The 22,132-nt window shown below is 39.9% G+C and overlaps 3 protein-coding genes across 3 annotated transcripts; all 3 read right to left on the bottom strand.

Moving 5' to 3' along the window:
• Window positions 1-135: 135 nt before the first annotated feature.
• LOC101753909 (E3 ubiquitin-protein ligase UPL7) lies at window positions 136-9,439 on the bottom strand. Its single transcript, XM_004982106.3, has 14 exons — window positions 9,277-9,439; window positions 9,070-9,192; window positions 8,200-8,440; window positions 6,923-7,530; window positions 5,268-6,227; window positions 4,846-5,180; window positions 3,836-4,114; window positions 3,458-3,710; window positions 2,769-2,939; window positions 2,590-2,682; window positions 1,983-2,090; window positions 1,059-1,175; window positions 598-687; window positions 136-420 (listed from the first exon to the last, which is right to left on the bottom strand). The coding sequence occupies exons 1-14, from the start codon at window positions 9,304-9,306 to the stop codon at window positions 337-339; spliced, it is 3,492 nt and encodes a 1,163-aa protein (XP_004982163.1). The 5' UTR covers window positions 9,307-9,439; the 3' UTR covers window positions 136-336.
• A 1,388-nt stretch (window positions 9,440-10,827) lies between these two features.
• Window positions 10,828-14,976, bottom strand: LOC101753493 (GATA transcription factor 18). Its single transcript, XM_004982105.3, has 8 exons — window positions 14,591-14,976; window positions 13,822-13,908; window positions 13,591-13,727; window positions 12,672-12,791; window positions 12,463-12,568; window positions 11,358-11,417; window positions 11,210-11,277; window positions 10,828-11,131 (listed from the first exon to the last, which is right to left on the bottom strand). The coding sequence occupies exons 1-8, from the start codon at window positions 14,864-14,866 to the stop codon at window positions 11,092-11,094; spliced, it is 894 nt and encodes a 297-aa protein (XP_004982162.1). The 5' UTR covers window positions 14,867-14,976; the 3' UTR covers window positions 10,828-11,091.
• Window positions 14,977-16,791: 1,815 nt separating this feature from the next.
• Window positions 16,792-22,086, bottom strand: LOC101753095 (protein saal1). Its single transcript, XM_004982104.3, has 11 exons — window positions 21,761-22,086; window positions 21,435-21,529; window positions 21,226-21,349; window positions 20,471-20,536; window positions 20,236-20,375; window positions 19,595-19,721; window positions 18,604-18,752; window positions 18,005-18,140; window positions 17,678-17,762; window positions 17,325-17,590; window positions 16,792-17,193 (listed from the first exon to the last, which is right to left on the bottom strand). Exons 1-11 carry the CDS (start codon window positions 21,926-21,928, stop codon window positions 17,056-17,058), a joined length of 1,494 nt encoding a protein of 497 aa, XP_004982161.1. The 5' UTR covers window positions 21,929-22,086; the 3' UTR covers window positions 16,792-17,055.
• Between the last annotated feature and the right edge of the window lie 46 nt (window positions 22,087-22,132).

Below are 22,132 nucleotides of genomic sequence, written 5' to 3'. Positions count from 1 at the left end.
AAATTTATAAGCCAGCTGAAAAGCTAAAACAGCTGATTTGTCGTGAGAGAAAAATACCGTTCGGTGGTTGACAAGCCAACTGATAAGCTGAAGCTACTGGCAACTGCTGAACTGCACAAGCACAGACCATAGAAATGCATACTGTTCCGGCATTTCGACTTGCCAACAAACTTCTGTACTGGAATAGATATTCGCGTTAACCTTCAAATGAGCTGTTGTTCCGAATGAACAAGATAATATTGGCGGCAATTCATACATCTGATGAAATTTCGCTATACCTCTATTCACAGCAAACCTTAACACGGTTACGACGGCACCACTGCATATACACTACCTCTACGAGAGCTCAAACCCGGTGTTCGAGCTGATGGCGTAGAGCAGCTTGCTCCTCAGCGTGCTTGATCGCTTGTACGTCGGAAGCTGAAGGCAACAAAAAGCATTAGAAAAGAAGTTAGAAATGCATGCCAGGATATATGAATGCTCAATGGCCACTGATCCTAAGAGATTTGACTTGTCAAAGAATACTCAGAACAGATTACAATAGCAGCAGAGCGAAGAGATGATACTGATTGAATGCAGACACACATGTAGCCATACCTTGAGCGTATTGTAGCATGTGGAGGCAGATGGAAGGCGGTCTACATCTTGGCCTCCAATTGAAGCCCAAAGTGTTACATCACATGGAACCTAGGCCAATGAGAGAAGATTGACGAATCAGATAGAAAAGAACAAAATAATACATGGATTCAACCCTGTTGCCAGAGTTTTCATAGTTACAGAACTAAAACCAATACCATCAAGTACTTCCTTCAATGAGATAATTAGCGTTAGCTCCATACACAAATTTAGAGGGTATCTGAACTATGCAACAAATCAGTTTTTTTTTTGGTTGAAAAGCATGTAACACCTCAGTTGATTCACTAGTGCAAAGAAAGGGTAAATATATCAAGGGCTTAGAAGTTGCTGCACAGCAGCAATGCGGTACGCCACACCTTCCTAAGTCAATCTATCACATATCCCCAAAACAGGAAAAGTTCTTGCAATCTGCTTGATCAAACCTTATGTATTGTGAAAGAAGGCTGCAGGTACTTGAATCCAAGTAACGGAGCTCGTGAACAGCTTGTCACAAACTTCAGGAGCAAACAACGCTCTGTTGGCTTCAATCCTTTGATGACCTGCAGAATGAGTACAGATATGAGAACCATATAAGCAATAATTTATTTGCTGCTGGTAAACAAAAACAGTTATTTAACAAAATTGGGCTGAAATACCAGCAAAGCAAACAGACCAAACCATGTAGCACTGAAAAGGGGTGGACAAATGCTACACATGCAAGTAGGCCACAGTAATGCAGCACAATGACAGGAGTGTATATGGCAAGTTTCAGCTGCCGGCATGTCAGGGTCACAATTGTATTACAGAATGAGAACACCAAATGATATTTTCCAAAGTTATCATCAAACAAGAAGCGAACGGGCCTCTAGCTGAGTTGGTTAGATGGTCCTAGTAGCACTCCTCAGGTTCTGTCACCATAACCAAAGCACAGGTCAAGGCCCAGGCCAAGTCGTAGCTGTGGTTGGTTTGGGCCCTCCTACTTGGGGTAGTTGCAGTGGTCGCTAGCCTAGTGGTAGTCTCACAAGGGTTACGGGCCCCTGGGTAAGGGCGGGGCAGAGGTTCGGGGGTTTTCTCGACCTGCGTGAGAAGGTCTTCTCTCTTAGAAAAAAGCCCGAGGGCTGTCTTACCCCCCGCAGGTCGAGTTTTTTTTTATCATCAAACAAGAAAATACATAAACAAACTCCAGCGGTTCCATCCATTTTCCAAATTGGGTGTATAATTTGCATGAACATAGGTAACCAAGCTAATAGCCCTAGGATCTTTTCCATGTTATATGCAAAACATGGTCTCAAAATATAAGAATGCAAAACAGGAAATAGCAAGAAGCCATTAATGCAAAATGATCAAAATTAAACAAATACATATACCTCCCAGAAGAGTTTAACAGTTCGACTTGACACCGTATAACCACCAGTATACTTAGTGTTGTTCCGCAGATCATCAACATCAAAATCCTGCAGCCCGCCTGAAAGTAACTGCATGCGGCAATGATAATTAGCAGGGTTTTGAAATTGTGGGCTATCACAGTTTCAGTTTTGGGCCTTGGGCATTCATGCACTAAACCAGCTAATACGTTGTATGCCATAATTTTTTTGAGCTAGTCAATTGTTGGTTGATATATCAAGGGTGCTAGGGTATTTGGCCAGTTCTAATTGGTACTCTTTACCAAAAAGAAGCACGATGTGTTATTTGCTCGAGCGCTTTTTTGAATTTCAATTTTTCTTCATTTATACCTTTTACATCACAATTTCATTTTTCAAAAAGTTTTACAAAATATTTTAAGTTAGAATTTTTTTCTTAATTTTTAGTAATTGATTCATTCAGAGTTTTCTACTTTATCTACTTTATTTACTACTGTCAGTTCAAAGATCAGGTTCCACGGTATAGCAGGGGCAATGCCAGTTTCAGTAGTATCCAAAATTTAGAAGAGAATTCTCTCAAAAAACAGAAAGAAAGAAAATAGAAGAGAAATACCTGATTAAATTCATTTGCATTAAACAGGCTTAGCCAAGATGGTGAAATGAGATCACTGAGTCCTCTATAAAATGCATTTGCAAATGGAAGTATCTGCAAGGACAATGGTATAAAAAAGCTTTCTTACTGGTACAGAAAAAAACCTCACAAATCATAAGAAAAATGGACCAAGTCACAACCTGGCGGTTAAGCTTGAAATCTGCCATTGCATGAACATAATGCAGCTTATTATCATTCGTGACAGATGTACTTTTACCACCAGGTCTCAGCTCATGGATGATTCTTTTACCACCCAACTCTTCAGTTACAGTAAAATCCAAACATAGATCCTCAACATCCCCATCATAGTGCTGTTTGGTAGAAAAGTAGTTCACATTATTCTTACAAAAAAGGTAATAGCATCAAAATTTATCATCTCATTACATGCATGCTATTTCATTAAAAGAAAAACCAAACTGGCACCATATGCAGTCTTTACAGAGGTAGCTGATAAAAAAACTAATATGATATATAACCTCTACAGAGAGAAACCACATCAATACCAAAAGTACAACCAATTTTAACAAGGCTTAATAAATGTCAAGATCTTGTCAAAAATATGAGGAGCAACAATAAATGCGTAGCATTGATCACTAACATGTGAACACTGCAAACTACAAATACATTGAAAGAATGATAAGGAAAGCTAAGCAGCACTAGTGGATAATGATTGATATTTATAAATAAAACGGTACATATACTAAAAGAAAGGGCTGATAATAGCCATCCACCGATAACATGATCATTTCAATGGAAAAAGTAATATTCTAAGTAGTAGTTTAACTTGCTTGTATCTTGGGAACCAAACCAAAACAAAAATCTATAGTACCTTTAGTTGCATAAGATTTCTATAGAGCTCAGGATCAAGTGTTGATAGCTCATCCAAAAAATTATACCGCCCAAGAAGTTTCTGCACAAATACCGGTGAAAAAGTATAGTCCAACAGAATCCCCTCATAGAGTGCTTTGCCGACAACTCGACCAAGAAACTCAATCATATCAATGCCGTTATCCAAAAGCCTAGCAGAATTGCTAGGAATTAAGCTGGTATCAGATGCTGATGTTTGTGAAAACAGCCCATACCTATTGAGTATTGTGAGAAATAGAGAAAGGTTAGAAGCATTGCCTTGATGAATGACAGTACTCTTCACTTTTGAGAAAAAACAAGTTGTATATTTAAGGGCTAAAAGTTCTAACAGTATGCTTACTCCGGACTAAAAGCAGTCTTAGAAAGATCCGTTAGGAACTCCTTTGAGAGACCACCATAGTCCAAACCAGCTTCAGGAAGGCCGCATTCACTTACAAATGACACATGAATGCAAGATTTCAACTTTGACCTTAGGCAGTTCAACTGCCTGTATCCATCTTCAATTATATGGCCTCGACGTATAACTATCGCAATAGATCCCGGACCTGGTCCAGATATTTCACCAGTAACTCTTCTTGATGCTTTGTCTGACTCAATAAATTCTCTAAACATCTGCACTCTGGGTAAACGACATAAAATGGTGTTAAGAAAAGTTAGGATTACATAGAAATGTTTATGTACTAAAATTGTGTGCTGCATGTAAAAAGAATATATATGCTATTATAAATAAAATTCACGACGAAACCAAAAATGAATACAAACTAGTGAGATATGTCTGTCATGCCATAGCAACATAACAATAAAGCTAGACAATTATCATATGACCACTACATGAGCTCCAGCAGCGGAAAAGGTCTGGGTAACTTTTCATTCAATAAATCTCAGATGAAAACTGTTAGAACTTTGTACGCAAATTTAAACATTTTTGGTAAAAGGGTTGACTTTGGCCATTTTTAAAGGGACATGTGTATCGAACTTTCCACAACCAACAGACAGAATTACCAGGTAAACTTTGTGAAATATCATGTACCTACAATCAGTGATAGGAATTAAGAAGTATAAGTTTTTAAGTTTTGATACAGCAAGAAAATTGCTACTAAAGTGAATCATGGTGAATAAGTATCTCTTTAGGGGATCTGTGTGTGAGAACAGCAACAAATAACAACCAATTTCAATTGTCAACTGCAAAAAGGAACTCAGGACAGGTTGGTAAGGTAGGTATGAACAATTAACTCAAAGATCATAAGCTTAAGTTTAGGATTTTTAAAAATTTCAAAATATCAGTTCAGTTAAGTTTACGATATCTATGGAAGGTGTTGACTTTTTCTGGATCTAAATACAGTAAGGTACCTCTCCTCAAACGGATATACATGTGGTAATGTGGTAAGCACAGAGCTCCGGGTAGGAATTCCTGAAGAATTATTTCCTGGAAAATTACCAAATGCTGCCTCGTGGGCCCTGGCAGCAGCAGCAATTGGAATTCGACCTTTTCTAGCAGGTGCCAACCACAAAGAAATTGGACAGAACTTATGCCTACTATCCCTTTCATATAGTAGATTAAGACATCTGACAGATACATCCAGAAGCGGTTTGCTGTAGCTTCCACCATTCTGAACAAAAGAATTGTATACAAATGTATTAAGTGCTGATGCGATCTTCCGCTGCTGCTCTAAGGTAAAAGGAACCTGTAAAGTCAGAGAAAGCAAAGAGTGCCATCAAAAGGTGAGGTGACTAAGATATATAGAGATGCGCATGGGCACAGAGCATATTACCTGCTTCTCATAAAACTCAATATCATCTAGCACAAGTAATAGGTGCCCATATATAGCACAAAAAAGATACATCATGCACATTAAGTCCTTTCCAATACCTTCAGATGCATGTCTCATAGCTTCAATATCCCATAAAGTTAATGCATCATCATTAGACTGCTGAGAAATTAAAATATTATCTGGCATTGTGCCCTCCTCTGAATCATTGGATTTTCCTGTAATCTTCTGGAGCACATTTGCCCACTTGGTTGCTGTGTCCTTGGCATTCCTTCTTTGCCTCGTGGAGGATACTTGCTCACCTGAACTACTTGTAGCCAACTGTTTATCATGTCCTGTTTCTTGTAAATTCTGGATTGCTTGGCCAAAAATGGATATTTCTAGTGCCCCCCATAAATCAACAAGAAATCCAGGAGAGAATGCAAGCATATTGAGAATAGGCAGCGCGCCGATAGAAGGGTTGAATGATGAGAAAATTCTGAGCAAGTGATAGTAGAAGCATACAACATCTGACAACTTTAGGCTCCGAATTGGATCATAATTAGTTCCCCTGCTGCACGAAACATCCTCCTTTGCCAATGTCAGAAGCTTCCTCAGGTGCCACTGCTGGTAAATTGGCTTCAGAAGGTCCATAAATAATGTTCTCATGCTGCTGCCATTTGTATCCCCTTCCTCTGCAATAGATGTCTCAGCATGGAAAGCGGTATTACCAACAGACATTCCCTTGCTTTTCTCAAAACTTTCCAGTAAGTTTTGGGAAATACAGTTAATAACATCAACATATAAGCAAAAATCTAGCCCTTCAATGAAGCACCCTGAATTGGATAAATCATCATGATTGGTAGCTAAATTTACGATATTTCCAAGAGCCCAACCAGAGCAAGGAATAACAGTAGCGCCAACAGCTGAAACCTCTGACTGCTCCAATTTTATTATATCTTCAAAAATTTTATCCTTGGAGATCTGCCACCACCTGCCATGGCTTGATCAGTTCCACATTTACAATATGCCATCCTTTAAAATAAACAACGAATAAACTGTGATGGTTCATGTAAATTTAAAAACACTGACTGCTGAAGTAGGTAGCGAAGCAATAATACCAACACTACAACACCTAGAAGGATAAGTGTCAAGAATTCATTAAAATCACAAGTAGCACGGAACTTAATTATTTTTTTTTGCCTAGATATAGAGAAAATGCTGAAGTTTCTTATAAACACTATGGGAACTTGGAGACGAGTAGAAATGAGACTAGAATAAGATTGGTATCCTTTAGCAATTGCATTTAGTTCACTTATGACTAGGTCAGCCACACTATAAGTTAAAAAAGTTGTAGCAAGAATCATGTCATGGCATATCTTACAACGGTGCACCAACATACAGAGCAATACAGAGCAGTATATTGATCACAAACAGCAAAGTGCTTCTTACAGTAAAACAAACATCGGTTAAGAATTTAGCAGATATAAATACACTACTTTGAAAGTTAGAGGGCTCAACTAGATGAATAATTCTTACTATCGTGTTATGTCAACACAAGAAAAAATAGTAGTTGAAAGTTCTGAATCCTTGGAGAGTCAATGCTTTCACAAAAATCAATCCAATAAAATAGAAAATGCCAGAGCTGAATTTGTCCATACCAACATTAAGACCCTTACCAGTAAAATATTGAGACACGGTTGCAGCACAGAAATGTGCTTAAGAGCAGGTAACAGCAAAGGTGGCATGCGTTTGCATAGATATGGTATTGTGAGTATCAGTGTGATGTATTCCTTTGAAGCACCATTCAGATCAGTGCCCCTCTCTGCTTTCTTAGAGTGGAATGGGCGCAAGGCTAAAGTGACTGCACTAGCAGTAATCACAAAATGATCATCTGTTGCAGTTGCAGTTGCAGTTGCAGTTGCAGTTGCAGAACTTTTCTTCCCTGAAGTAACATGAGGACCAAGACATTTTATATATTGCCTAACACAATTATATGTGCCACTCTGGCATGTACCTATAAATTCAATCAAACTCTCTACAGACTCATCTGCAGCTCTAGTGTTTTCACTTTTTAAGCTTTTCCATGTTTTGCAGTCAGTTAAAGACACAGCCAATCTCATAGCAATAGCAGTCATGTCAACCATGCTTCCATCCTTGAAACAGGAATGGTCGCACCTGGCAAGTATGAAAGAGCACAGTGAAATCAGCTTTTTTGCCTGATAAAGCCAAATAGACCTCTCTTCTGGCATACCCACAGCAAAGGAACACAAATTTTTGCTTGCATCTACAGAGAAAAGATACAAGTCAGTTGAAAAGGAATGCGCACTGATCAGAATAAATAAGCATAAGGAACCTGCCCCAACAATTTGGTGTTCTGCTGTAGGACTAAATATAATGAAGTTAAACTTTTGGCGCATAGCTTAATCTATCGTATAGCAAAACAAAACTATTGTGGTGGACATCAAATTCCCCAGTATCACATACTAATATTTGAATACTCATAGTGTGGATGTTTTCAAGCTTATCATGCGTCTGTTGTTGAGCTACCATCAACAAGGTCATATTGTGACTGGTTAGACCCATTTCTTCGTACAACCAAAGCTTGGAATAAATCTTAATTTAAAGCACTGAATTCAATTGATTTGAATAATATAATCAAATAAAGTCAGCACCAAAGGAACTGATTGTCTGATAGTAAATTATATCAAAGATATTACTCAGTACCATAAAGAGGATTGCCAAGGTGGGAAATACCACTCGATGTGTTTTCACCCTGCTACGCTTTTGTATATTTCTCTTAAAGTGGGTAACTTATTTCAAGTATTCAGCCATCTTGCACAGGGTTTGAGGCTTTGAGCAATACAAAGATTACGTTCCTCAGTATTAACCGCAAACAATCAAGTCAACAAACAGAAAGGTCAAAGCAAAAGTAGTAGTATTAAAAAAGACATACCCTTTGAGTTTATGCTATTCAAGATAATCTTGAAGCATGTTAAGATAGATTCCACGGTCTTGCTCCGTTGTCCCTTGTACCAGCTACAAGGTTGAGTAATGAAGAAAAGAAATGGCCTGAGCATCTTTCTAGATATCCATTGAGTTGTCAAGTCGATGTTAGGCTCATTCATTAATAGTCTCCAGTCTTCATGGAGCTGCTCTGAAACCATTCTTATAACATAGTACCTTCTCCATATTCGCTGGCATAAGAAAGAAAAGAACAGTGACCATCCATTTGATGAGTGTGCAGTATTAAAAGAATAGTTGAAGAAAGCACAATCATACAGCCATTGCACATATTCATCCTCATGATGCCGTAGTCCATGAATGTTCTGACTTCTGACTGGGCTTTGTTTAATTTTGGACATATTCTAGATTGATTAACTACAGCTTCTGCATAAAGCTTATCACTAGTGTTCATACCCTCTGCATATTTAGTAGAAATATAGTGTTTTCTGGATGCTTTCCATGCATTCCCATAATGTATTATAGTAATACGAACTGAACAATGCACCTAACACATCCGAGTATCAATCAGTCCATCAGCCTTTGCCAAAATAATACACTCATGAGCCAAAGAATTCCTCCCCCTCTGCAGAAAGACATCCAGATCAAGCGTGTCTATATTCAAACAAGCCACGGCATTTAGATAGATTAAACTACACGAAAAAATCGGACCTAAAATCAGCATCATGACTCATGAGCAGCGAGCGGATTTCAGAGCTCAGACAGAAATTGGTGGGCGGTTGGGTGGTTAGGTGGGTACCCAATACGGCAACACCCATGATGGGTAGAGCAGGCAGCGGTTGGGGGTGGCGGCGGCAGGTACCTGGATGGAGAGGGCTGCCGCGGCGGCGCGGCGGAGGTGGCTTCGGAGCTGGCGCTCCTCGGAGACCTTCTGCAGGAGCGCGTCGCGGGTGATCTCCCTCGCGCTCGACCCCCGAAGGGAGACCTGCAGAACAGAGAAAGGAAATAGTGAGCCAGCTAGGAAGGGAGGGAACAGCGGAGGGAGAGGGAAGGAGGCGGGGGCAGGGACCTGGCGGTTGCCGGCCGGGGGCACCGACATCGCCGGCGGGGAGCGGAGGAAGGAGGCGGGGAGGTGCACGCGTGCGCAGGAAGGGATGGACGCGCCCACGAGGCCACGACTACGAGCGGGGTTGTCGTCACGGCCTCGCGGGTCGACTCGCGAGATTCGACTGGAGTGCTCCGTTACGTTAAAAAGAGGCTATTTCTGACCTCTTTAATAAAAAAAAGTGGCAAATAGCAAATCTACGTCAATGTCATCAAACCGGAACTCGTAGCAGTTGTAAAGGCTAAAGTAGCCTCTACAGTTTCGAGCATTGCCTATTTGCAATTACGTTTTATAAATTTTTTTTTTGTAAGAGGTGGATTTTTTTCTAAGAATCTATTTCACATATTTGTTTGAATTAATGGCATGCTTGGTAAAATTCCGATTTTCCTAGAAACATTTTAGATTTGTTTTCTGCTGAACATGTTTTTTTTTTCAAAAACAATTAGAATCACTTTTGTGAAATGGGTTGGCTCACGTGGTGATTTCTGAAGAGAGGATGGTAGTTGAAATATAGAGGAAGTGAATCGAACCACATTTTGCATGATACTCCCCGTGTAAGAGAAGCATTTCTCTCATTTTCTTTTTTTAAACGAAACGGACATAAAAGCTACCGATTATATTCTAAAAAAAAGATGAGAGTCTATATTGAACAATACAACAAATAAAAAATAAAAAAATAAGAACCCAACCCTAAACAACTCCAACGAACATGCGCGACACCACTCAAAACACTACAAACTCTAAGCCACTACTCCAACACTACACACCAATCAGCCATCACAAACTTCACAACTCAACATCACCTCAGCCACCGCTTGTCTACTACATGAGGCGCTAAGTGCATATATGGGTGGCATTAGCTTACATCACGGACCTCAAACAGCTGCATTTTCTGCTGCCTCTTGCAGATCATCAACGCCCTCCCTTTCTCTCATTTTCTGATTTGAATCACTTGCCAGAAACACTTTCTGCCAGGGATCACGTCTTTCTATGAGAAAACGTAATCTAGAATCCCTGCCAAACATTTCGTACATATTGTTAGGTGGTAGACTTGTGTAATCTTATGTCATTATGTGTAAAGCAAAGTCATGAAAAGTTAATCAAAATGTAGGAGACTGACATGGAACAACTCAGTTCATGGAAGTTCTTTTTCCGAAATGGACCAAAAATATTTTGTTGCGCGTAGACTTTCGGCAAATGCTCGCAAGCTGACAGTTAGTTGGATCGAGCCGATATCTTTTTTTCCCTTGTACACGCTACAACATAATGATAGCCAGCCATGATATCACGACACGAGCCTCCCGTGATTTCGTAATCTGCCAGGTACCGTCGCATCATGAGTGAAGCAGAGTTCATTCCATGGGGTTTCCTTTTTATTTTCCTTTTCACACGACCAATATGAAAAGGCTGCAATTTCACATCTCAGCTGTCTGAAAAATGGTTCAGGTACCTGGTGCATGTAGGTGCAGAACACTAATCACAGACAGCTACAATTTGAAGACTAACATGGCAGTCGAATCAACGGGAAATGAGGATCCTCGATTATGATTTATGTGAATGTCACCGCTTAGGAAAGCAGCAAATGTAACACAACAGATGCCATCTGGGCTTTACAGTTTACACAACAGACATCAATCGGACACCTTATGATAATTACATGCCTAACGCTGTCAAGCAAGGAATGAATGTACACTTGACGAGAATCAGTATTCCGCATTAGCAGAGCTTTCTATCGGGGTGTCTTGTCTAGCTATAGGCAACAATCACGTCTATATACTGTCACGGCGCCTTTGGCGCTCCTGTCTCTGCTGCACTTGTGCTGGAGAAGACAAACACGTGAGTTCATGAGCTGCCTGCCTGAATAACAATGGAAAAGGGTAAATGGTTTTGAACTTACGCTTCGCTGTTGCTTGCAGAAACGTTGTCATTCTTCGGTGCCATCAGTGCTTTGTTGTCACTTCCACCCTGAGAAACAGAAGAATTGCTCTGAGGTTACGAAAATGTTCAAAGCTCAGAAATGTGTGCTCAATATTTAGTAACTGAACCTGCTCAATTGCAACCGCAGGAGATTCGACTTTTGCCTTGGGGCAACTTCTCAGCGTACCCTGCAGGCACCAAAGATGAAGTGGTCACTATAAGTTCATTAGGATGTCCACTTCCAGCAAAAACCAAATACTATATTTAGGAATCAGCAGTCAAATCCTGATAAAAGCTTAGGGGTGGTCAAATCTTGAGAGTTGAGATAAGTTCATAGCATAGAGAACTGGTTGCACTTTCTCCCAATCTCTGTGCAACTGAAATAATAACAGTCGAAGGTGCAGTTTGCTAACAGTACTACAAGAAAGATGGGCTCCCTTAACTTTTCAAGCGTTAAATGATACCTCCTGTTCATCTCCAAAGAAAAATGTGACTATTATTCTGACATATCACCATTAAATTGCAACAGCAGACCTCCATGGGGGAGGCATTATTTTTCTTAAAAGATAAGGCACTGCAGCTAAAGTTCATATTTGACGACTTCAACAAGCAACATGAGCATGACTAGATATAGCTCTGTATTTGTAATTCAGCGGCAACATGACATGATTTTTACCCACCAAGCTGTAACCAGAAACCACGCATGCACCATTGCTGCGAGCACACTAACAGCAAAACAGAATTGCTACCTTAGCATGTCCTGTTACACCATCGCAACAAGCACAGCGTTAACCATGCTGTGGAGGACTACTTTTCCAAGTTTAATCATGCAAAAAAGATTACACCTGAATATTATTGTGTTCTCCCTCCATTCACAAATAGTCAACCAATTCGCTTGACCTAGAATGTTGTCATGTCTGTTTAGACTCGTCATATGAAAATGATATGTATATATTCATCTTGGAAAATGCTTTCATAATATCATAATTCATTTGGTTTCACATATATAATTTTACTAGAAATTAATGGCCAAGCGGCCCTTTAGGGACTGTGTTCGCATCCATACCACTTTGGGACTGGAAAAGTTACAAGAAAATGCATTAAGGGATTGTCTATCTATACAAAATGAAAATAAATATGATCATGTCAGCCATCAGAGAGAGAGAGAGGGAGAGAGAGAGAGAGAGAGAGAGAGAGAGAGAGAGAGAGACATGTTTAAGCATGTAAATGTACCTTGTTTGCCCACATCAATCCACAAGCATTGCACAGAGTCCTTGGGCCAGCAGGGCCACGGCGCATTGCTGGGGTCATCTTTTCACTAGTACCGCAATTCTGACACCTGCAGAATATTATTTGGAAAAAAAAAGAGGTCAATTTTCCATTAAATGGTGAAACAGGTAGAAAAGCGTATCAAGTGTTAACTAATTGAATACAAGACAGACTTTGATTCACGAGATACGAAATCTAGGCCTGAGCTTTGGGAACCAGGATCACAGCCAGGAGCTGGAGATTCTCCCTCCAGACTGGCCCTTCCAGCAAATTGCCCCTTCCGGCGCTGCATCCTGAGAATAATAGAAAACACCACCAATTATTAATAAGACATCTAATTTACCATCCAATTTAGAGGATATGCTAGTTTGCTCCATGTTTTGACATGGAGGACTATTACGTGACTATGTACCATGCAGTTCTGAGGATATGCCTTCCTCTGCATCCTAGGCCTAGACCCCTAGCTATCCCTATCAGGTTCCAACCTAGGTTATATCCATGTCTTTGAGCAGCATATGGTCTGACATCCAACAACCGCTATATAATATTTGTAGCATCTTATCATAGAACCACACTATTGCTATCGTCACTGAGCAATTTTCATTCTCCGATGATATTTACAAGACAAAGAAATTGACCAAACACCCCAAAAGAAAAAAGGAAAGAAAAGAAAAACGACAAGTAAGTAAAATTAGGAGCTTGGACAAAATCAGGTTCCCTTACTGATGAATATAATCTGGTCAGGGTGAACTTCAAGTGCGAGGAGAAAGACTAACAGCACGTGTTTTTGGTCATCACAGTAAAACGCTGAGCTGAGTTGCATCTCCAGTGAAACCAATTGTCGTGGTCCAATAATGATCATTTATTTAATTAAGTGGCAGGAGCATGGTGTGCTAATAAAATAACAAAAAACTACTATCAGAAATAAATTCCGCTCCTATTGGCACCAAAATAATTTCATTATTAGATATAATATGAAGGATTGTGAATGATTGAAAATAAATACTGGTAGCCCACACCTACAATTTATCTAGACCTTTTTCAATAGAATTTCAAAATAAAATTGATGCTTGCTCAAGACGAGATACAAACCTGAGTGCAACTTCTTTGCGAACTGCATAACGTATTTTCTTATCAAAATTCCTTTCCTTCCGTTTTTCACGGAACCTAATTAGAGAAGCAACCCTTTTTGCAGGAATGTCTGTCCTCCGAAGTATGTCATCATACCCCTGCAGAAAGAATGCTAAGTTGCTAATTAATCATTGATGAAGAAAACACTGATAAAATTATTGTCATACAGACTGCAGAAGAATTTATGCGTACCTTGTTCTCATTTTGATTAGGTAAAACCATGCCAGTTGAACCAGGTGGTAGTTCACCACGTCCTAACAGTAACAGGACAGCTTGAACCTGGAAACCAAACTGAGCTTAGAAAAAACACAGATGGATATTCAAGTAGCATGGTAAAACATATGGCTTATGGCACTAAGTAGTACAAATTACCATGCTGTTTTCTTAATGTGCTCCTTATAGGGGAAAAGGCAAGCTATTTCAGGGTTGCAAATTTTCCTCAAGCCAAAAGGACTAAGGACTGTATCCAATTTACAGAAGTAAACCAAAACTATACGACTGGTCTTACTAACAACAGCACTGTGCTGCATAAAAGTATTGCTATGTACGTCAACATTAGCACAAAATTTGCTTCAAAACTCAAACCCATTAGGCCATTACCCCAACACAAACCATTTCATTCGCCGATGAAACAGTACTCGGTACTCACAATTGATGCCACGTCAGCAATATTTCGACAAACCAATATTGACTAGCGAACTCCAACCCCACCAAAAAATCAGGTGGGAAAAGAAACCGGCCAGAATGAGCTGTGAGAACAGCCGTGCAAATCCTGATGTTCAAATACGTGCACCATTCGACAAGGAAATGACTCCAAACAAAAAACAGAACATCGAACACATATCCAATCGCGAACGACTTCAGCTAGGCACGTCAAATTTCTGATTCGATCGCACGAATTCTCAAGCGGCACATTTCCACGTGAATTGCAAAACAGAAAGAAATGAATTGAGGGGCAGACCTTGTCGGGGGTGACGGATTCGAACACGTAGACCTCGCCCTGGAAGAGCAGCGTCAGCTGGTTCGGGTTTCCAGGCAAGACCGAGACGGGCGCCGGGACGGGAGGCTCCACGGGCGGTACAGGCACCGGCGCGGTCGGCTCCTCCTCGTCCTCGTCGTCGATGTCGTCTTCGTCGTCCTCCTCCTCCCCGGTGTCGTCCTCGCCGTCGTCGCCGGCGGGTGCGGCGGCGGCGGCGGCGGCGTCGCGCATCTCGGCGTCGACGTCCGCGTCGGGCATGGCCGGCTGTGGCGGGGAGCTCGCAACCCTAGATTGGGGAATGGAAGGCCGTGATGCTGTGGCTGTGGCGGGTGCTGTAGTGGTGTAACTGGGGTCCAAGCTCGTGGAACGTGTGGTGATGCGAAGGAATAGCTGAGTAGGATTGGCCTTTTGCGTATATAACCTCCAAAAGATTCCTGTTTGTTAAAATCTCTGCTTTGAAATTGAGCCTTTGACCTCGTCTCTAACGTTGTTCTATCCATATTCGCAAAAAAAAAAATAAACGTTGTTCTATCCATTTCGTACGGAAAAGATTTTTTATCATGAAAAAGACCCTACCACTCTTATAAGAACATAAGTCTTTTAGTACATCAGCAAACATATGATATTTTCAGTACGGATTTATTATTAGAGTCACATCATATTTATGTCTTCAATCTTATGTTATTCTTAAGAAAAAAATCGCATAAGAAACACCTTATATGTCACTTGTTTGAGATTTTACGTGAGCCATTTTACAAATGCATATCCCTACTTGATTTGATGCAACCCCCAAAGTCTACATGCTTAACCGATTTTCATTAATACATGTCGAGTCAAGCTTTTGTTCAAGTGCTCGAATTAAGCTTATTCATGCTGTTGCAATATTTGTTTTTGGGCAAATAGCAAAATTTCATGTGATAACTTTCAGGTCCCATCAGCATTTTTTTTCGTGGAATAGCAAAAAATATTGATATTATACTTCTGGAAGTACGTAACTTTGATAAGGACTACATTGTCGATTCCAAATTGGTGAAAACAAATAGAATCAACTAAGCACGTGTCTACTAGGATGGGTTTTGCACATAATTAAGCAGGCGAGTAGACACTTGCAACAAAACAACTTGTAGGGAAATCTCAAAAAAGTGACACCTAAAATGTGTTTTTACAATTTTCTTTATATTATAAAGTTTGACCGATTTTGTTCTAGACCGACTGGTAAAAATAAGAAGTGTTGGCTGTTTGTTATCAATTATCATACAGATCCATTTCTGTAAACAACGGTGGCAATGAGGGACTAGCCGCGTATAGGGTTTAAGATTCGGAGAATAAAAGGGCTTTCCTGTACAAGCTTATGTGTTTTTTTTTTGTTTTAATGCAGGTGACTTCGGCATGATGTAGATGCTGGATAAATGACAGCACCTTCTTGTGTAGCACTGACAGTTATCATAAAGTGCATGAACGGTCATGTCACTTAGGTCCTCGTAATCTTAAAATGTATATTTAGCTCCTTAAACTTGAGCTCGGGTGTTATTTAGATCACTATACTCTCAGAATGCAGATCTAACCCTCTAAACTTGGCTTCGAGTGTCATCTAGAACCATATACTCTCTAAAAGCATTGTCATCTCAATTAAATTGATAAAAACTTAATTTTACATAGATATAATTTAATTGTAGTCAAATAAAATGAATTTAAACTCAACGTGTGTGGATAATATTGATGTGGTGAACCCAGAAAGGTTTAGATCTTTTAGTTTGAAGGTAATATCTTACCTCCGGTAAGATTATTAAAATTTAAATAACCTATTACACTTACTAAATTAAAATCAGGGGCTTATAAAATATTAAGAGAAGTTGACGGGACAATAAGACAAGTTTGGAAATGTGCTAATGAAAGTAATGGCTTGCTTGAAAGCATAAAATTTTGATCTTATCATGTTCTATTACTGGGATGACACTGCATTGACAATGGATTTCAAGAGTTTAGAGACCTATATGACACCCGAAGCTGAAGCCAAGTTTAAGGAGTACCCGAAGCTGAAGCCAAGTTTAAGGAGTAAGATCTGCATTTTGAGAGTATAGGCACTTAAGTGACACCCGAGCCTAAGTTCAAGGAGCCAGATATGCATTTTGAGAGTACGGGCACCTAAGTGAAACAACTAGTTTAAGGACCAACCTTTGCTCTTAGCTAAATCATAAGCATCGATTGGAACCGCCGAAAATATATCCTCTTCTACAAGCTACAGCAATGCAAACTGACATACATGTTACAAACATGCATATATGTTACAAACATGCTATATAGCAACCGATTACTCTATACCACCGTTGCCCTTTACAATAATATTAAACCTCAAAAGACTTTCTACGCTCAAGCAGCCGCGCATTGCAACCTTACAGAGTCACAGTCACAGGTCAGCAATGTCCACTAGAGTTGCAGTAAGCAAGTTACGCATCGTAATTCTGGCAGTAGGTTAGCAGCTTTCTAGCATTTTCAATGGTACTTTCAGTCAATGCAGCCTCTTCTTCGCTCCGGGAGGACTTCTCAGCAATCCATCTCTCCATGATACGGCAGATCGCGCTGAGCTGTAATTTTTTTTGTAGGTTAGGAAAAACATGGTGCTGTTACAATATGTTTCATCATGTTTGCCATATTAAACTCTGCAAAAGAAAATAAATGTTCCAACATCTCCATGAAGTATTTTTTGGGAGGATACAGATGCCGATACCCCATGCTTCACGTAAGCATCCTCAGCTGACATCTCCACTTCTTTGTCAACTCTGTGGTTCTCAAGGTCATCTTTCATGAGGGTGAACTTGCCTAACAGAAGAGATACAAAGTCGTTGAGAGATGAAGAGTTCATATCAATTCCTTGTGCTTGTGCCAGCAAAGGTGCTAAGATACACCAGAGAGCGTTCCGAGCTTGGTTATCATCACAAACCAGTGGAAGAATGTCAAAGAGTCCCTCCAAGAAGGGTAAATCTGAAAGAATGAAAATGCCAGAGTATTGGGGTAGCACAAAAGTGATTTTCAAATGGTAAGATGCATTCTTCATAAAATGTGACCAACCGTGAGAGAGACTAGGCACAATACGCTTTCCATCTGCCAGAATATTTGCTAGTATGATCACCACAGAAGCACAATAGCTTGAAACCTGAAGCAGAGTTTGCAAATAAAACACAATTACCATGCTCTTGTTGCATATTATCTATAGGTATAGAAATTTCAGGTATCTAACTGAGTATACAAATTCAATAATTCGTAAGCGTCCGTTTTCCCATTTCATGATTTTACTGATGGTAAAGGTTCATACCGAAACAAGGCAGTAAACCAGACTGTGTAACCTAAACAGGATTCTGATGGTCAAATAAAAAAAAAAGGAAGCATAGTGCTCACCTCAAATTTATCAGGTAACTTAATTATCTTATAAAGTACTTGAATCAGCTTGTCACTTGATGACATCACTTCTAAACAGCTGTCTGTTGCAGATAACTCTTCAATGAAATGAAGGATCAAATCAAGAGAGACGGACCTGAAATGTGTTCATAAAATGAAAATCATATATTTTTATTTCTGTCCCAAGTTATTAACTTGAAATTGAAGTAACAAGGATAATAACAAGGGCATATCAAATCAAAACAAAACCAGGAATACAAGACAGATCAATCTATAAGAAAATAAGAAACACCTGCAACCTACAAAGCAAGGAGGGATTTTAACTTTGCATCAGAAGGAAGATTAGAATATTGTAAACAATTATTATTATGGTTGGAGCACAAATCCTCATTACTAGACCTTCAAAAACACTGGATAATCAAATATGGCACTCTTATTACCTAAAGAAAATTCTCCAAAATACATAGTGAAAACCTGAGGGTATCAAGAATAAATTCAGTACAGGCAACAGATAATTTTTTTATGGATAACAGATAATATTATACGAAAAGAGCATGTTCTAAAATTGGTTCAATTCACAAGAATACTGCTCATCGTACCTGTCAAATTTGCTCTCATCTGATAATTTTTCGATCTCACTTGCTAACAAACTGATAACATGGTCAACCAATCCCACTTTTATCAAAGGCTGAAGAAGAATGGCAGTCACATCTTGATTATCAATGACAGTTGATAGAAAGTCAATGCTCTGCAAGCGGTTTAGACAAAAAAAAAAAGAACAGTAACAGAGTAAGTAAACTCCACAGAGAATACAAAAAGTCAGATGAGCTGATATGGTTTCAGCTAAACCAGATAATAACAAGAAGGCAGCAACAATTGTGCTCAATGGTTTAAATTTGTATTAAATCATATATGCAAACAAATACTAGTTCTAAAAGGATAAGACTGCGAACAACACCATGGCTGTGAGTTTGTTCACAGAAACAGAGTAAAGATCACAAACCTTTAGCCATTCTAGAATATAGTGTCATGTAATTATGGAAAGTACAGTACACATTACTGACAGTTAACAGTATTAATAAATATAGGAATCTTATGTGAAAGGCAACTCTAACTTATAAGAATGATCAAGAAGACCAGATTGTAGCAATTGGCTGGTGACAGGAATGGAATAGCCAATAAATTACTCTATCGGCCACAATCACACTGCATCATGATATGGTAAACTCATAAAGAACTAAAATGCAAATACACATGCCATTAGAGAAAAGATAAACTAGAAGATGTAAAACAAATTAGGAGTGACTGCAATACATATGTTCCTTTTGTAAACACAGCTTTATAAACCACTGCTTCTCATGCAAGAAGGCGGTGTGGGAGGGCAAAACACAGGGGGTTGGAACGTTCCTTTTGTAGCTAAAAGCTGTTTAAATCATAGAGATCCTAGAAAAAAAATTTATGAAGCAAAATATTAAAAGGAAGCGTATCATATAAAAACCATTTAAGTAAAATGAATGTGTTATTATTTTTTTAGGATTAAATCGACTGATTAGTCACAAGCAGACTACATATATGGATTCAGTATTGTACCTTCTCGAGTAATGTAGAATTCAGTGTGTTTCCAACTATCCACAGAACACGTGAAAGAATTTCATCAGGTAAAAGAGCTTCCGCCCAAGAAACAGATGCACTGCTACGAAGAACAGCAGCTAAAAACCTGTTGTACAAAAAGATTATATCAACTATGTCTATACCATGCTAAACTTTTAATGAAGAACTCTCGTTCTAGCTCACGTTTACTTGCCCGGCTACATAAGAACAACAACACAACAACATAAGAACAACAACACAACATCAATTAAAGCTAAGAGGAAAAACACAAGTACACAAGGAGAAAAGGGGGCACAAAAGGCTAGTAACTTTTGGCAGGAATTTCATTCTCTACATTCAGTAGTTTTTACTATCATTTTCTTTGTAGATTGATATGAGAATAACAGCTGTACAATTCACAAGTAGATCTCTTTCACAAGTTATGTTTCAAGATGACAGACCTTAAAATGCTAGAACAATGTTGGCACTGCAGGCAATTCACGGTGTGTTGAAGGACTCAATAAGGGAGAAGATAATCAATACAGAGGACAAGTTTCATTTTAGCAAATAAGATACTAAGAAAGCACTCCGTGATAACCATAATTAGTATGAGCTCTACCCCATCCTCATGAAAACCTGACCTGAATGTTTCAGAAAGGCAAGCAGAGTCATCTAGGAATAGTTGACCCACAACCGTCGCAATCAAACCATTTTGCATGCTGATTGCATTAACTAGAGATTCATGACAGGCTAAATTTCCCATGATTCCAATACAGATTTCCTGTACAGATAGAACAAATTCAATAAAAAATGTAAGATATGGCCATGAAAAATTGGGACAGTGCGGGCAAGGGTACAAGGTAAGTGTGATTTCACCTTCACTCTAGGAGATTGAGTCACATGGAGGTTTGCCAACAGCACTTCAAGTACAAGATTTTTCATCTATAAGAATTAGAATCTGCATTGTTAGCACCACTAGATCCACTTTAATATAAGCATACACAACATCTGTCCTCATAGTAACGAAGATAAAATGCAACCAATTCAAGAAAGCTTAGAAATAAACCAACAAATTCAATTTACCAGGGAACAACATCTAATAAACTCCCTTCTGAGGTTTTAACAATCAAAATTTGCTAGATGTATGCATGAGTAGACTCTTCATTCTAAACCATTCAACTTAGCTTAGAATGGCAGAATATTGTATGATGCACCTCCACCAATGGTTCTAAAACTTTCAACAGTAACAACACTGAATATTGAAGTTGCACCTAGTTATTGAAGGTGCAACTCTTTGTGTTCACATGTTGGTCAACACTCGCAAGTTTCGACGATATAAACATGTTTTAGCATTTAAAGCATGTTCTACCAGTATCAATTTACAATTCAACTAGCTCACAAGAGCAACCCGATAAATTGGGAGATTCTACAATATCCTACTGAATAACTTCATGGTTCCACTTCCACACATATGCCACTAATGTGAGGCTGACATATAGGCATCCCATTTCTCACATGTGATAGATGTGATGATCAAATTCTCATCAAAACTTAACACTGACAACAAGCTCTGCATAGCGTAACAATCTACAGCACAAACATATAATAGTTGAAATGTACTGATGACATACCATCAGTTCTGCTTGAGGTTTACTAGCAGCAAGGTCCCACAGAATGCAACCACACTCTTCCCAAGGATCCTTAGTCCCAAGTTGTGCTGATTTTACACCCTCTTCTGGGGCAGCTTGCTTAGCACTGTTTTAATGGGTATAAGAAGGAATTTAAAGCAATCATCTTGTTGCCAGCATATAAATATCTAACTTGTGAACACAACGCTTACCTGAACTCTTTCTCCACATTTGAACCCTGAGGCAGTAGCTGCCGTATAAGAGAGATAGTGTAGCTGGGATCAACTGTTGTCACATCATCAAGCAGCTGCAGGTCATCACACGAAGGACAACGAGCATTAGTAGAACAGAGGAACCCCGAAACACTTCTTTCTAAGAAGCCAGCTAAAAGAAAAGCCGCCAGTGTTCCGCCGTAGCCGCTGGCCACACAGCAGCACTAACTGCTCGACGGAATGCCTGTGAGGCGGAGATCCCCCGAGCCAACACCCTCGCCTCCGTAGCAGCAGCACCTGACGAGAGAGGAAAGAGGGACACGCACCTCGGAGGAGGGTGCGAACGGAAGGTGCGTAGGGGCCTCGTCCTCCTCGACGCCGTCATCCTCTTCATGCTCCCCCGCTTCTTCCCGTCCTTGCTGTCGCTGGAGCACTTCGTCCTGCGCCGATTCGCCCTCCCCGGGCACATCCTTTCGCGGAGTGCCCGTCGACATTGCAGCGTGACCGGCAGAGGTTAAGCGAACTCGGGGATTCGCCGGCGAGGCGGCGAGGTGGAAGCTAGGGAGGAGGCGAGGAGCTCGATAGGCAACGCTTTCGAGTTTGTTGGAGGGCGCCGCAGAACCGACTGGGCGCCGGACCGGAACTCCAGATGCGCGATCAGCCCACCATCTGACCTTCGCTTTCAGCCCATCCCCAAC

This window comes from Setaria italica, chromosome IX, assembly GCF_000263155.2.
Source record: "Setaria italica strain Yugu1 chromosome IX, Setaria_italica_v2.0, whole genome shotgun sequence".
Classification (NCBI taxonomy): Eukaryota; Viridiplantae; Streptophyta; class Magnoliopsida; order Poales; family Poaceae; genus Setaria; species Setaria italica.
The sequence above is the reverse complement of the archived record's forward strand: the minus strand, read 5'-3'. Positions and strand labels throughout refer to the sequence as shown.

Bases quoted from the DNA above. Each gene is read 5' to 3' on its own strand.
- LOC101753909 (XM_004982106.3), bottom strand. From the start codon at position 9,306: ATGTCGGTGCCCCCGGCCGGCAACCGCCAG. The intron at 4,115-4,845 runs GTACCTTACTGT...TCGTTTACCCAG, and splicing joins GTATATCCGTTTGAGGAGAG to AGTGCAGATGTTTAGAGAAT. The intron at 3,711-3,835 runs GTAAGCATACTG...AATACTCAATAG, and splicing joins AAGACTGCTTTTAGTCCGGA to GTATGGGCTGTTTTCACAAA.
- LOC101753493 (XM_004982105.3), bottom strand. From the start codon at position 14,866: ATGCCCGACGCGGACGTCGACGCCGAGATGCGCGACGCCGCCGCCGCC. The intron at 13,728-13,821 runs GTACGCATAAAT...TTCTTTCTGCAG, and splicing joins CTAATCAAAATGAGAACAAG to GGGTATGATGACATACTTCG. The intron at 12,569-12,671 runs GTCTGTCTTGTA...AATATTCTGCAG, and splicing joins TTCGTATCTCGTGAATCAAA to GTGTCAGAATTGCGGTACTA.
- LOC101753095 (XM_004982104.3), bottom strand. From the start codon at position 21,928: ATGTCGACGGGCACTCCGCGAAAGGATGTGCCCGGGGAGGGCGAATCG. The intron at 21,530-21,760 runs GTGCGTGTCCCT...GATGACCTGCAG, and splicing joins CGTTCGCACCCTCCTCCGAG to CTGCTTGATGATGTGACAAC. The intron at 17,591-17,677 runs GTTGGTCACATT...TCATTCTTTCAG, and splicing joins TGTGCCTAGTCTCTCTCACG to ATTTACCCTTCTTGGAGGGA.